General features: G+C 38.6%; 2 protein-coding genes across 4 annotated transcripts; one reads left to right on the top strand and one right to left on the bottom strand.

Annotated features, from left to right (window-relative positions):
• The first annotated feature begins 464 nt into the window (after nt 1–464).
• On the top strand, nt 465–11,596 carry stat2 (signal transducer and activator of transcription 2). 3 transcript variants are annotated; one of them, XM_040159352.1, is made up of 24 exons: nt 467–734; nt 1,007–1,138; nt 1,282–1,426; nt 1,774–1,869; nt 2,445–2,537; nt 2,628–2,706; nt 2,860–2,939; nt 3,048–3,199; nt 3,497–3,655; nt 3,747–3,836; nt 4,386–4,445; nt 4,557–4,577; nt 4,690–4,783; nt 5,088–5,135; nt 5,370–5,453; nt 5,585–5,683; nt 5,809–5,944; nt 6,585–6,637; nt 7,847–7,932; nt 8,057–8,193; nt 8,333–8,521; nt 8,740–8,794; nt 9,005–9,096; nt 10,664–11,596. In XM_040159352.1, the coding sequence occupies exons 2-24, from the start codon at nt 1,008–1,010 to the stop codon at nt 10,903–10,905; spliced, it is 2,421 nt and encodes an 806-aa protein (XP_040015286.1). In that variant the 5' UTR covers nt 467–734; nt 1,007; the 3' UTR covers nt 10,906–11,596. The 3 variants fall into 3 exon arrangements, with proteins under 3 accessions (XP_040015287.1, XP_040015286.1, XP_040015288.1); XM_040159354.1 differs by lacking the exon at nt 9,005–9,096 and having other exon boundaries at nt 10,664–10,839; XM_040159353.1 differs by lacking the exons at nt 8,740–8,794; nt 9,005–9,096 and having other exon boundaries at nt 465–734.
• Nucleotides 11,597–13,060: 1,464 nt separating this feature from the next.
• On the bottom strand, nt 13,061–14,526 carry gpr84 (G protein-coupled receptor 84). The gene is given in 1 exon segment (XM_040115875.1): nt 13,061–14,526. A coding segment is annotated over 1 exon segment (1,239 nt). The 3' UTR covers nt 13,061–13,287.
• Between the last annotated feature and the right edge of the window lie 957 nt (nt 14,527–15,483).

A 15,483-nucleotide genomic window follows, 5' to 3' on the forward strand; every position in this document is an offset into this window, starting at 1 on the left:
ACAACATAATTTATTTGTTGATTGTATTTTGTATTCATCTGAATCAGAAATATAACGACTAATAAAAGTTATCAAATAAATGTAATGGAACAGCAACAGAAAGTGGAAATGCAGGAGTAAAGTACAAGCACCTCAAAATCCTACTAAGGCACAGTACTTAGGGAAATGTACCTAGTTCTTTCCACCACTGCAGAGAGAACTACCAGCGACATGCAGCCCGTTTTATGGTTTACTGATGTCTTCTAGTATTCAAATCGGTGCGTCACATGGTGGTTTCACCACTTTCACAACGTCATTTCTTGTAAATTTTCAGACGTACAGCTCTGTAAGTTTCTATTTTGCTCACGAGTCCGCTCGTTGCAGACTGACGTGAGAGTGTACCAACAGCGCGTGCCCTTCGGTGTTCAGATCGACCAATCAGCTGTTAGCTCCGAGCCTGTGAGGAAACTGTATACGAGGACGCGGACATCCCGGCTCTTTGACCGCTTTGATGCAATTGTGTCGGAGCCAAAATGGCACCCGGGATGAGCTTGTGAAGAGCGACTTGGGAGGGATAAGAAGATATCCAATGAAACAGAGAACGCCTGCTCGCTGTTCGTTGTTTTGTTTTACCAATATCTAGCAGTAGCTATAGCTAGCGAGTAATGCTAGAAGCAAGATTAAGATATGCACCTGTTTTAATCTCGTAGTTAGCTACTGACACATTTCTAAGTGGACTGACAGCATAAAGTAAGGTGAGTAAATGTAAATGTGAATGCGAGTAAATGTCAGTAAATTAGCAGAATTTGCAGCCAGGATATATCATACAAAAACTAATAGTTAGGAGTCACAGGTTATCTCTTGTGTAAGAGTTTGCACTTTTTTCCCTCAACTGGTGCTTACAGTCGTGTATGAAGCCATTACCCCTGTCGTTTGGTACAGTGCTATTCTCGAAGGATACTCATACTGTATACACAATGTGGTTTGCTGTTTGTGTGCATATTGGTGTGTCCCTAATCGACCTTAGGATGGCCCAGTGGGACGGACTGAGGCAGCTGCCTGCTGTGTACAGACAGCAGTTACTTGAGCTCTATGACAGGGATGCTTTACCTATGGATGTTCGGCACTATCTGTCTGTCTGGATAGAGAAGCAGGAGTGGTAAGGCAGCACTGTCTCTTTTGCCCCTTATATCATTCAACCCACATCTTTTCTTACCAGTCAAGAATAATTCAAGGATTACAATAAATGACCTTGTTTGTAAATTCTCTGCTTGTATTTCTTTTTTTTTTTTTGTTCTTCAGGGAGCGAGCAGCACGGGACCATGACTTGGCTGTGGTGCTGTTACAGGTCCTGCTGGAGAATCTGGATATCCAACACAGCCGCTTTGTCCAGGAGGAGTCATTCTTATTGCAGCACAACATCAGACGCTATAAACAGAACTTTCAGGTTTGTCTGAATGAGATTTATGGTAGCTTGCAAAACAAAATCACCATTAAGGCACATCTTTGTTTAGAATTTAGGAAATATCCAGTGTAAACATGATTACATTTTTAATGGTTCTGTGCATTCTCCTTCACATTGGATCAATAACTATTTCAGTGTTACGTGAGCCAGGGAAAAGATTTTGAGATTCCTGTCCCTTCCTGTAAGAATGGTTGGCTTTTAAAACAAGCTAAGATAGGTATTCAGTGTATTTAGAGACCACTTCGCCAATACCAAGCTCCTGGTTGTCGTCATAATTTTAAGTAACTGACTTTAACTCTGATATCCATGTGACTTACCTTCCCTGACAGAGATACCTGGAAGACCCTTGTGCCTTGGCAAGCACAATCCTTTGGTTTTTGGAAAAAGAGAAGGAAATCCTCCAAGGTGCTGAACTGGCCGAAAAGGTTGGGGCAACTTTTTAAAATTTATTGTCAGATACAAACACACCCTGCTATTCATAAACACCTACACACTTATTGCTATAGCAAATTGCACAACATCTAGTACACTTTGGAACACCCTTACACCTGTTATTTTTATTTGTTCTTAATATATGGGTGGGGTAGGCTGTTTTTGCCAATATGACTCAGAGGTCAGCTGCCAATAGTGTATGTGCTGTGCTTCTGCAGTACTGTAATGTAATTCATAAGTTTAAATATTTAAAACTAAGTTATATATACAGTATATATGTGTAAGGTTTCAAATGTAAATTTCCATTATAAATAACATACTTTTTTTGTTTTCAGTTGTTCTGAAAAATGTATTCAGTTATTTAGAAAGGGCCACATGTGCTGAATACAAACTAAGGAACTCAGTGTGTGGGCTAAAAAGCGAAGATTTTCCACCAGGCACTGATATTGTTTTAACTGCCACTTTCACTCAAAGTCATTATTTGGTCTGTAACAATATTACCCAGTATCACATCTGAAACACTCACAATGTCTATGCTGGCTCCTCCTACTCTTTTGGATCGTCACAGGTCCAGTTGTTGCATGTAGAGCAGGAAGCCATGGAGACAAGCAGCCAGCAGGACCTTGTACGTAAAATGGCGGGCCTCAGGAATGAAGTGCAGGTGCAGATTATGTTGTTTTATGTTATTTTGTGCTTTCATGGAAGTTTTCACAGTTCATTCATTTATTTTCTCTGTTCTCTTGGGATATAGTGCCTAGAACACACCATGATATGTCTGGAGGAGCAGCAAGATGAGTTTGATTTTAAATACCAAACCCACAAGATGGAAGGTAAGCAGATAAAAAGGTTTTGGTTATATTTCATGCTGTTGATGTTCTCTGACGATTAGTAATTAATTGGCCTGAATCACAGCCTCATGTTCTCTTTTGTTTTGGTCTGTCGTATTTGGAAACCGGGATCCCATTGTGGAAACTGTTATACAGTTGTGGCAGATGAGGCTGTGAAGAATGCTCAAATCAGAGTTCTTCAGTCACTTGTCAACAGACTGAATGAGTGTAGAAAGGTATGGAGTTGTTAGTTTCCTTGAATAACACCTTCATCTCTTCAGTCCAATTTGTTTCCTAATTTTTTTTCTTTTTTTTTTTTTTTTCTTATACAATTACTTTGTTAGAGCACACTGACAGACCTGAATAAGCTCCTGGACAGGGCTGAAGACCTGATTGGCATATTGGTGAAAAAGGAGCTGGTGGACTGGCAGAGGAGGCAGCAGAAAGCCTGCATTGGCGCCCCAGACGATGTTTGCCTGGATCAGCTAGAGAAGTGGTATGGTCATCTCTACCTGCTCCACATCAGTTTTATTATTTGGTATTTACTGTAATAATTATGTCAATAATCCCTCTGTAGATGAATTTCTAGGTTGGACAAAAACCTGCACTCATTATTTTAATTTGAAAAAGTCACTAAATCAGGATAAAAATTGTGAAAAAAACTGTGAAACTGTTGACATTTAAGACTTTTCCAATCCACCACCACCACTATTAATAAAGTCATTATTGAAATAATTTTTTCCATAACCTGTGTGAACATCAGCTCTTTTGCTCTTTTCCTCTTCTTTTGCAGGTTCACCTGTGTGGCAGTGTGCCTGTTCCAGGTGCGGGAGTTTCTTAGTAAGCTGGAGGAGCTGGTAGGTAAAGTGTCCTATGACAACGACCCTGTGAAGGCCCAGAAACCTGCACTGCAGAGGAGAGCAGATACTCTCCTGAAAGACTTACTTAAGAGGTCTCTCTTTAAAGACAAATTTGTCACAATCTCTTGCTCTTTTATTATTTCCTTTTGAAATTTACTGACATTGTTTTTTTGTTCCTTGAAGTTCCTTTGTGGTTGAGACTCAGCCATCCATGCCTCAGGGGAAAGGCCCTCTGGTTCTTCGCACGAATGTCCAGTTCTCTGTCAAGACCAGGTCAGTGTGCCATTCCAGGCAATCTATATGTTTACTTTTAGCACGTTTGTAACATAATCTTTATGCACTGTAGAGACTCTTGCGAAGGATTTTATTTTTACAAGTGCATTCATTGTGATGTAGTAATCAGTATCAGTTTTCATAGTTAAATATGCTGTAATTTTTATGATAGTCATGCATGTCGGAAAAGACATTTGAAAGGGTGTAACGAACTTTACTGTAGCTACACAAACTAATACATAGTGTTATAGTGGAGCTAAACCCAGTTAAACTCTATTTACTTGGGCTGTAGTGTAGTGTAGTTCACCACGTAAACATTACAGCAATTCTGAACTAATATCAGGATAGTAAGATACAAAAAGGAAAACTTAATGCTTTTCTCTCAAAAGGCCTCTGTTATGCTTTTCCCAAATGGGACTTTGATCTGTCAAACTTATTTTGTTCCATACTGTAACCTTGAGACTGTTCCTATTGCCTTTTGCATTTTACATTTTATTACCTCAATATTTCCAAAGTTCTAAAATCTTAACCATGACTTAATATTTTCAGACTTCTTGTTAAGTTTCCTGAGCTGAACCACGTCATGAAAGTGAATGTCTCCATGGAGAGGTGAGATTTTTCCGTTAGTTTTAGTTACTTTCCGTAAACTTCAAACAATAGAGTGTCATGTTTTGTTGCCCACCTCTGTTCTCTGCTCTGTTTTTCTCCTAATGAAATTAGGGAGGCTCCTCAGGTCAAAGGGTGTGTATTTTTAATATAACTTCATCTTCCATATAAAACAGTATTCCCAGAACTGTATTGAACTTTCATATTTGGTGTGAATTTTTTCTTACTAAACCTGGTATCGGCGTAGATATCGGCGTTTTAATGTCCTGGGGACCAAAACCAAGGCCTTGAATATGGCAGAGAGCCAGAGTGGAGGCATGGTGGCTGATTTCAGACATCTGGTGAGTGATAATGATTTGAAACAGAGAAAAAGTCTTAAATGACAACCGAAGAAACTCTTAATAACAATTACTGTATATATAAAGCTTTTCATACAATTTTGACACTGAATTATTCAAAGGATAAATCCTGTAGCATTCATACAACACTGAGATACTGTTGATGTCAGTGTTGAAGTACAAACATAAAGCAGTCTGCAGCAGCTAAACTGATGTGATTAAGACTTTAAAATAACAAGAGTAACCCTTTAATCTCAGGTAGTAATATTGTTATGTTAGACTACTTCTGTGTATTATTTGCCTGTAGACTCTGAAGGAGCAGAAGTCTGGAGGTGGCAACAAAGGAGTCAGTGATGTAAGTTGACTTTAGCAACCCTGAAGCTACCGTCTTTGCTGACAGTATTTCAACTCAGTAATTCATAATTCAAAACATGTGAACAACCGAATAATGAGCTCTGTGTGTGTGTGTGTGTGTGTGTGTGTGTGTGTGTGTGTGTGTGTGTGTGTGTGTGTGTGTGTGTGTGTGTGTGTGTGTGTGTGTGTGTGTGTGTGTGTGTGTGTGTGTGTGTGTGTGTGTGTTTTGGTGCAGATTCCTCTCACTGTTACAGAGGAGCTGCATATCATCCACTTCAACACTGTATTTGAGCTGAAAGGCTTGTCAGTTGAGTTGCAGGTGGATTTTCTCTTTTTATTTTCTTGTTATATGGCTTGTTTTATGAAAAAAATCATCAACCTGCATTTGCTAAGTAGAAAAATTAAACATTATATCACTGTGTTTATTGTTATCCCTGGCCCCCAACCTAGGCCTCCTCTCTCCCGGTGGTCATCATCTCCAACTCCAGCCAGCAGCAGAGTGCCTGGGCGTCTATCCTCTGGTTCAATATGCTCAGTCAGGACACAAAGGTGAGAGATCATTATCACTAACACACACAGCGAGTAGTATTTACAGTCTAGTTGTACTTTAATACTGTGAGGAAGCATTAGAAACGAATTTTCTGTATATTTGTTAATGTGCGTCTGTTCTCCAGGATGTCATGTTCTTTGCCAACTCTGGTGCGGCCAGTTGGCCGCAGTTTGGAGAGATGTTGAGCTGGCAGTTTCAGTCTGCCACTAAACGTGGTCTGAATGATGCTCAGCTGGAAATGATTGCACACAGACTCTTTGGTAAACTCTGCTTCTATCTTCTGTTTTAGTTGCTTGTCTTTGCATGATACCATTTGTAAGGAATTCACTGAAATCACCGATTAACCAAAAATAATTCCCGCATCACTGTGTTAGTGGTTATTGTTTTACTTATCCAGTCTCTCCTAAGAATAGAGCTGACCATACATATTATGCCCTAACCACTGGGAATGGTGAGAAATTGGTATTCTTCACCATCTTCTCCCCCAATCATCCAAGGGGATGCCCAAAATTAAAAAAAAATTTTATTCAGTTTTTCTTGTATCAATCAGAGCAAACTTTGGATGTGAAGGAAGACACATAAGTGTCAAACTAACAAACTAAAAAGTGTGATTGCATGTAACCTCTCAGAACATCTTCAGGATACTGTCTATGATAACTGTTCATATTTATATTTATTACTGTTGCTTGTCTCCATCTTAAAAGTGTTTGTGTTAATGGTATTAGATTGGAATTATGAAGACACCCAGCATGACTTGTGCAGAGTTCACATTGATTTGTCAGATTATGCTAAGGATGGCACAATATAATAGAGCATGCTTCATGGGTTGTAAACATGTTTTATTGCACATTTTGTTAGTGAGTGAAATGCATCATTTATTTATTTATTTTATCCTACCAGGAAAACAGCTGAACTATGACACCTGCAAAGTGGCCTGGTCAAAATTTAGCAAGGTAAGAATTTTTAAATCTCAAAATTATTTTTCAGCATGGCTCCAAGGATTAACCATAACCCTAACCACTCAACTCGAAATATTCCCTGACTTTTCCCTCTAAATTAGCCATAAGGTTGATAGGTCCAGTTTGGATGGATTGCCATTACTTTTACCGTGACTCTTAAGTTCTCCTGCACTGTGCTGGAATCCCAACGCCCGGCCAGGGCCATTCTAAATATGAAAATAGATGTAAAATATTTTATATATTATATTTTATAATATTGTATATTAAATTTTTGAACTGTCATAGTAAGAATATGGCTGTATTTGTATGCATACAGCCATAAGGGAACCCTATATTTTGTATTAATAAAGTAGACCTACTTTATTAATAAAATCTTTGTTGACCCTGTGGCTCAGCGAAGCATCAGCTCAATAATGCACATGACTGCGGTACTTTGAAAAAGCACAGCAATGAATAGGCTATTCGTCTTGTTTTCAGATCGTTGTAATCTTTTGGACTAATTTGGCAATCGGTTGACAACAGTAGGCCTATTATGCTGCATACGCTGTCTAGAGACCAACGAGTGTTGAAAAGTTTGAAAGATAGGCATATTGGATATTCTCTATGGCTTTGAAAGTTGTATTTTGACTTTGATAAAATTACCAGACTACAGTTTCCAACTGAGGAAAGGGTGAGTAGATACTGCATTTTTCCATTCTATGGACCTTTCAAACTAATGTGAAGATTCATATTTAGAAACTGTTAGATTTGATATTGTTGTCTTTCTGAAATGAGTTGCGAATTGCGCCAAAGCTGTCATCCATCTGGTTTGTAGCCTACAGCTCACTAGGCTATGTTTTTAGCATCTTTTATCACCAAAGTATCTTTAATATCTTCCATTTGTTATTGTTATTTGCATCAGTTGTGGTAATAAACCTGTTCATTTTCAATTAATTAATTTCTTCATTTCGTGAGATCAGACATTTCCATATCAACCACTACCCTTTTTACATTTAATTCACGGTGACTGATTAGGATCAAAAACAAACTGTGCACCTCGGCTTTTATCAATCTTAAAATTTAGTTTTCTGTGCAATTAGCATTAGACACAGAGCCTCAGAGAACCACTAGCAAGGCTGTAGATTCTTACTCTTGTTTATTTATAATTTATTAATACACGCTGTAGGTGTGTATCAGTGACCTTTGCTACCTCTTTTGTTACAGGAGAATACTCCTGACACTTTCTGGGTATGGTTTGATGGCATCTTGGTGATGGTGAAAACTTACCTCGAAGACATGTGGAGAGATGGGTATGTTTACTGAACACAGTTAACTCTGGGTTTAATACAGAACAGTTTAGTTCATTAGCTGCACATCATTCCTGGGAAATGGGGGATGTTTCTTGTTTGAATACGAATTTTATATGTGCTTTAGCCTCATCATGGGTTTTGTGAGCAAAGGCAAAGAGAAGTCTCTCCTGAAGAGAAAACGGAGAGGCACGTTCTTGTTGCGCTTCAGTGAAAGTGTCATTGGAGGAATCACTTTCTCCTGGGTGGAAAACACTGTTACTGGTGAGATGTTTTTATTTCATAGCTATTATAAAAATTATTTTGAAAATGTTACATGGTAAACAGAAATACAAACAAGCCTCCTTTCAGATTAGTCAAACTCGCTTTTTTTCTGTATATGATCATCCTCTGTCTATTATAGGTCAGCCTTACGTAAATACAGTCCAGCCCTTCACCAAAGTTGACCTTATTCAGATCCCCTTCCATGAAATCATCAGGAACTTCCAGATATTAGAAGCTGAAAATATCCCAGAAAATCCTCTGGTTTATCTGTATCCTGACATCCCTAAAGAAGAGGCTTTCGGAAAATACTACTCTGAGAAGAGTGGAGGTAAGGGCGCCAAACGTTTTTGCAGATACTCTTTGCCACTTGTATATTTTTGGAAAATAAATCCGCCAAAAAGGAAAACTTACATAACAGTTGCTGTGTTGGTTAATCTACATTGAATGGTGTTTTCTGTTGCAGTAGTCATGTAAAAATGCTCCACATTCATAGTGTCGGCGAAGAAGATGACACAGTAAATCACATCTAAACTCATTCTATTTCAGATGATAGTCCTTACATCAAGTACATCAAAACCAAGCTTATGTTTGTTTCAAAGGAGTAAGTATGTTATTCAGTTTTTCCAGGCTGTCTTACAGTATCTTGTTTGTTTGAATCAAAACTAAAGGGTTCCTTATATTCTAAATGTGCTATTTATACAGAAACCCCAAACTAAAAATGAAATCACTTCGTCTAAGAAGCAGCATACCCATGGCCCTTTTCATGTCATGAGCAACTGGTTGTAATGACTGTTTGTCATTGGTCATGTAGGAACACACTGGAGGCTAAGCCACCCATGTCCTCTGACATGGCACAGGGTGAAGGCCTGGAGCCAGTGATTGGCCTCTGTGGAGAGCCAGCTGGTGAGTCATGGCTCTCCTTGCTGTCCCTTCCATCTAAATGCCTTGTCAAACAAATCCCCCTCCCTTCATCACAGAGCTCTGTGGTAAAGTCTGTGTTTTGGCCTCGTGGTGTATAAAATCATTGGGGAACAAGCTTTCTAGATAGTAGAAGTCAGGCGACTGCTATGAAATTGTTGAACTTCTACCTTATATCTTATGTGGCTGTTGGCTGCCTCTGCTGCATGCACATGCACTGTTGTCTGCTCTACTGAACACTAAATCTAACAGTCATAGAGGGGATTGGTTTGAGCGAACCCTTCCAACACCTTTATTAAATTTCAAGCTTTTTGATTCTACCATCTGATGCTTTAAACGCTTCAACACTTTGCTTGATGCATCCACTGAAATTAACTAGAAAACAGAAGGAAAACAGCATTTAACCATAAGTAAAACAAAAACCATTAGTAATGATCAATCATAGAAATCAAAGATAATTTAGCTATATTATTGTTATTATTGTATTAATAATAACGATATAAATATAATTTCATTTTATAGTGATTAAATCTCAAACCACTGGAAATACATTTTTCATAGTTTGGAAGGACACACAGAAAAACGTTTTGGGAAATAATTTTTTCTTGTTCGTTCCAGTAAATATTGAGCTTGACTGCGTAAAGATCCTTGTACCATTTTGGTTAACGCAAACGCTTTAGATCAAAAGCTTTAACCAAAAGCAAAAGACATTTTAGGCAATATTCTTTGTGAAACAGTTACAAAGTCAGCCTACCAGCACGTCTAAAAGCCACAAATTAACCAATTATAGTTATAGTTTTGATAAATCCATACAAAAGCTGAGGCGTAAAAGTGACACCTCACTCTTTCAGGGGGGTTATGTGCTGGATTATTTCTCGGTCACAACCAGTAACTTCCTGCAGTCTCCTCTGGTCTCCAGAACACTGCTGAGAATCAAGAAATAGTTGTTCACATTTTAATTAGCAGGCTTTAGAGGTACTGGTTGATGGATTTTGTTGCCATTTGACAGAGCCAGGCTAGCTGTTTCCCCGTTTTCAGGGTCAACCAGCCTCTCACTGTAGACTTACATTTAATGGGCAGATATGAGAGTGGTATCGACAGTCACACACCTGCCCACACCTACTGGGCATCTGCAACACAAAACATAAATGCAAAGACAAGGAGCCAGCACAGCAGCCGGGATCGTCACACTATCTTATCATCTAATTCTCTGCCAGAAATGGAATACGTGTATATGCATTTCCCAAAATGTTGAAATATTAATTTAGGAATTAAAAAAGGTATGATGCTGTACTTTAGCTTATACTACAGTAAGTATATAACAAGTGTATTTACACTGCATGCAATTAATGGTTTTGTTACGTAAGATCAAATCCTATTGTTCTGTACTCTCTTAGAGAGAGTCTTTACTTTTTTTAACTTCTAAGCCCAGCATTTTTTTTCTTTGTCTCTCTCATTTCCTCGAAATCAAATCAAATGAAAGCAGTAGGAGAACTAAACACAGCCATGACAGTAGTCAGTATCTTTCTCTTGTCCTTTTCTCTGCTCTCAGAACAAAACGGAAGTCTTCATCCTCTGGATTCATCTCTGGATTCACCTCTGGAAACCTATCACCCTGATCCCATGCTGTCTGCTGCTGTTGAAGCCACACAGGAGGACTTACTGATGTATCTCAACAACCCCAACCTCTATCCTGACTCTAGCATCTTTGAAGATGAGCCGGGGCTGCCTGATTTGAGTCTTCAAGAATTTAATTGCCTGCCACCACAATCCTGTGGAAACATTTTCCAATAAACATCTATTATTTATATTTATCCAACCTTTATCACTCATTGTCAGCTTTACTCCCAGCTACTTACATCACAAAATCCATGTCATAAAACTGTAGTGTGCATTTAAATCCACTATTACCAGAATAGTTTGCTTTGAATCCTGTTTTCACGTGAAATACTTGCCCCTTTGATAATCTTTATAGTCAGTATCAAGAATAGCTTTTTCAGTCAGCATTCATTGTTGGTGTGCATCTGTAAATTATTAAATATAAACTCTATAATTCATTTTTATCATGTTAATTATTGTTTAAAATGATTCTGTGGGACTATTTGAAGACACAAAAGAGAGATAACTGAATGAGTCGGAGTCATATCCATTCCATTAGGGTCCCAGGTACTAGACCCTTCAACGTTCGTGCATCATAAACTCTTGTGAATGAAACATTTTGCATTTAGGGGGCCCGGTTATTTTAAGACCAGATATCTAAGGAATGCTAGAAAACTAGGAAAAGGTTTACATGACATTTCGCTGACTGCACATAATTTATTTGTTTTTTTTTTTTGTGAATCCCTTTGTGGTTGTTTTAATGTTACCACCTACAGCATGTGATAAACTGAAATGAAACATAGTATTTCCTCCTTTTTAGATCTGCTTTTGTATTAACCTGCTCATTTAAACCAAAATGAAATTTTATTACCAATAAAGGGAGATGGCCGACTCTATGTTCTGTTCGTTAATAACTGAATGTTGTATGAACGATTAATATGGGAAGTTGTTTTTATGAGTCTATATTCGCATTAGTTTAACATTTAACTTGTCATGTAGATTAATTTTGTCAGCCTGTTTCAGGCTTCAGCACCAATCAAAATATTAACTGGTAACTGAATAAAATTACTGAAATAAAACCAAATTCTACAGCCCTATGGAGAGTTTAGGCTACCTAATAGCTTTTACTTTTGGCTTTACATACTGCACGTTATGGTAAAAAAAAATGTATACAGTCATCGACCACCAACAAGCAGCTTACGTTAGACTGGGGAACGAAATCGGACAGCTAGAAAGCTAAACACCCAGAGGTTTTTTCTCAGGAGCTCAAAGGTCAAATTTTGCTCTGAAAAACGTATTTGTATCCGTAGTTACATCTGTGTTTGAGTGTTTTTTGTTTTTTACCCTTCTTGCTCAAAATTTGATCAGAGTAGCTTGAGTTTATTTCGATCACTATATCACTAATTTCACATTACTTACGCTTTTGTCAGAGGACTATTTTGTGTGGCTCTAGGGAGGGTAGTATCTAGGGCTGCAACTCGTTATTTTTATTATTGACTAATCTTCCAATTATTTTCTCCATTAGTCAGTTAATTGTTTTGGTTGTAAAGTGTCAAATTTAAAATTATCAAATGTCTTCTCTGACCCAAAGTCCACAACCCAAATATATTCAGCTTACTATGATTTGTGACAAAGAAAAGCATCAAATATCACACCTTAGAAGCTGGAACCAGCAAATTGTTCTATTTTGGCTTAAAAATGACCAAAACAATTTGTCCGATAACCAAAATACTTGCCAGTTAATTACCTTTTAGTCGATTAATGGACCAAAGTGTTGGAGTGAGCTCTCTCCAACACTTTGCTCTGCGGTGAAATATAACAATACAGTTTGAATTAATACTCATGAAATTTGGTACGACAGCTAGGTTGAACACTAAGAACCCTGATGAGCCCTTGAAAGTGGCAAGTTTTCTATCTCAACTCACCCGTCATTGAAGTTCATGACAGAATACCTTTAAAACTAATGACTGGCCTCATTTTGCTAAAACTAGCAGGCTAGCAGTACTTCAACAAAGGTCCTATACTTTTATGTATTATCAGCTTGTAAGAGGCAATACAGAGTTGAAAAACCGGTAAGAGTCATAAGTCATAAGAAGTAAGCCTGTTGTGTTAAACAATAATATCCTGTGCTGATTTTGTAACATTGGTCCTTTTTCATGTTATTGTAATAGACACCTAGAAAACTGAAAGTGGTGTGGACATCTAGTCTATTTGTTGCTCAAAAACCTGAATACAACTACAAAATCGGATTTATTACATACATAAAATGAACATGTAAACTTAATGTACATACACAATACATACTGTAAAAGCAAACAACAGAGTAAAGTATGTCTGGAATATTGGTAATGCAACACAAAGCAAAAGGAACACTAATATTATTTTCATCACATTCAACCTGTGCTTTTGTTCCTTACATGAGAGCTAACACCCTGCCTTACTCCTTTCCTTCTCTGTCTCTACTAAATAAATCACACAAAGAAACAACTTAAAACTTCATGATGCCTGAATGTAAATTGTCTTGTATTTGTCTAGAATAATATCATACTGGGTTTAAAGTAGGCAAGTTTGAGGAAATCAGGATCTCAGAGCCTGCCACCAGGTCCAGAGGCAGGTGAAGGGTGCAGCAGCCCTGGTGAGCAGCCCATGGTAGGCCTGTCGAAACTGTCGGTTCATGACAGCATAGAGCACAGGGTTGATTCAGCTGTTGAGCCAGGTGAGGTTTCCACAGAACATATGCAGTATTTGTGGGGCGCGGTTATGTTTGTCGGCTATGTTGAGCAACAGGAAGGGGACAAAGCTGAACACGAAACACAGGAAAACAGTGAAGCACATGCGAGTCACACGCTTAAATTCACCATCATCTCCTGAGTTGGATGAAGCTGCTGCAGTGGTCGTTGCAGCTCTGGATGAAGGTGGTGTGGGGATGATATCAGAGGGAGGCTTATTGGCTGCTGATGAATTCAAGGCTGTGGCAGATCCTTGGGTAGATTGGAAGGACTTTCCGGAGGTGATCTTATCCTCATTTTGTGCTAGATCTTCCTGGCTGTTTATCTCACAGCTACATGTATTGGCCATGTCACTCTGTACACCACTGTCAACAGTCCCTTGTACTGAAGAGGCTGGTTTCTTTCTGGATGAGCGGCGGCTCAGCCTGTAGCGAAGCAGAGCCTGTGAGGCAACCCGGACACGTCTGTAAATGAGAAGGTAGAAAGTGCCAACACAGCCCAGACCGACTAAAAAGTAGAAAAAAAGCAGGATGGTGGTGTAGGGGCGACCCTGGGTACGATGGAAGCTGCATGTGCACACCTGTGGCACGAAGACATAAACAGGCCAGAGTGGGCCAAAGCTGGCCAGGCCTAGTGCCCACGCTGACATCAGGAGTAAAATTAGACCACGGTCAGAGAAAACACGATTAAAAACAGCCTGTTTTGCAACCAGGAGATATCTGCTCACTGCCACCAGGCAGAGGGTGATAATGGAGACAGAGTTGGAGAGGAAGAGGAGCAGGCCGAAGACGCTGCATCAGAGCTGACCACTGCGCCATCTGAGGTGTAGATAGGAGTCAACTGAGATGGGTTGCAGTATGGTGCAGTACATTAGATCAGCTACTGCAAGGTTGATGATCAGTGCATTGAAGCGAGTCCTCAGACGTCGATCTAAGGCGAAGGCTAGAATGGTCATCAGGTTCCCCAGTGTACCGGTGATGGTCACAATACATCCCCACAGCACGGCAAAGTACCGGTAGCCTACGACTGAAGGACTGTAGCAGGAGAAGTGGTCATCCTTTGTTTGGTATGTGTGGTTCAGCAGCATTCTGTCAACAGAATATAGGTTAACTTCTCTGTAATGTGCTCATGGAAAGTTACTCGGTCCCCATACCCCTCTTTAGAAAGAGGAAGTTACAGATGATCTAGTTCACCACTTCCTGTTGTATAAAGATCTTACTGGCAATAGTGACCCAGAAATTCAGAAATTATTTGATATTCATTTTAACTCTTTTCATCCATTTTAAAATATGTTCACATCACTGAAGTGAATTCTGCATATAGTTTATGACTACCAGGTAGTGAAACACTGCATATGGTAAAGCTAGAATAAAAGAGAGATGAAACATATGATTAAATTTCTCTTTTTTATTCATTTATATATTTTATATTAATATATTATATTAAGGCAAAGGTTTTTAAAAAAACAAATCACCCATGAATTTTTCACCTTTAAGCTGAAAATTTCTGCCAGTCTTTCTAAGGTTGATGTGTAGCTGTGTCATTCTCTACAGTGATCTGAATTGCTGCATGTTTCGCTTCCTGCTGTTGTTACATTTTCTGTGTATTACTTAAGTACCTTCTCCCCAATCAAATGGTATGAAGTAGGGTTATTCCATTTCATGTCTAAATTCAGGAATTCCACATGTAGAAAAATGTATTCTATTCGTGAAATATGTTTTAGTCGAGTAGTTATGTCTGCATACTACAAGCAAGTGACTTATTAGTAGGGAGTATCTGTCAGAATGGAACAGGAGTTGGGGTGTACAATTAAAATAATTTGTGATATATAATTTACATTAGAAAAAAAATGTACCAATAAAACTAATAAACTAACACTTCTCAACAATGATTGTGACACATTAATGAAAGTGAAATAAGTTTGTGTTTGTGGACATCTCAAGTGTATTTGTATAGGCCAGTTTGACATAAGTCCTTACTAATCCTTCTGTCACGTAACTGTACACGCAATGTTTTTAATCCCAGTGATGTGGTTTGTACAGTA

Source organism: Xiphias gladius, chromosome 21, assembly GCF_016859285.1.
Source record: "Xiphias gladius isolate SHS-SW01 ecotype Sanya breed wild chromosome 21, ASM1685928v1, whole genome shotgun sequence".
Classification (NCBI taxonomy): domain Eukaryota; kingdom Metazoa; phylum Chordata; class Actinopteri; order Istiophoriformes; family Xiphiidae; genus Xiphias; species Xiphias gladius.

Excerpts from the sequence above, each read along its gene's own strand:
- stat2 (XM_040159352.1), top strand. The coding sequence starts at position 1,008 with ATGGCCCAGTGGGACGGACTGAGGCAGCTGCCTGCTGTGTACAGACAG. Across the intron at positions 5,684-5,808 it reads TGCTCAGTCAGGACACAAAG|GATGTCATGTTCTTTGCCAA; the intron begins GTGAGAGATCAT and ends TCTGTTCTCCAG. Across the intron at positions 6,638-7,846 it reads CCTGGTCAAAATTTAGCAAG|GAGAATACTCCTGACACTTT; the intron begins GTAAGAATTTTT and ends CTTTTGTTACAG.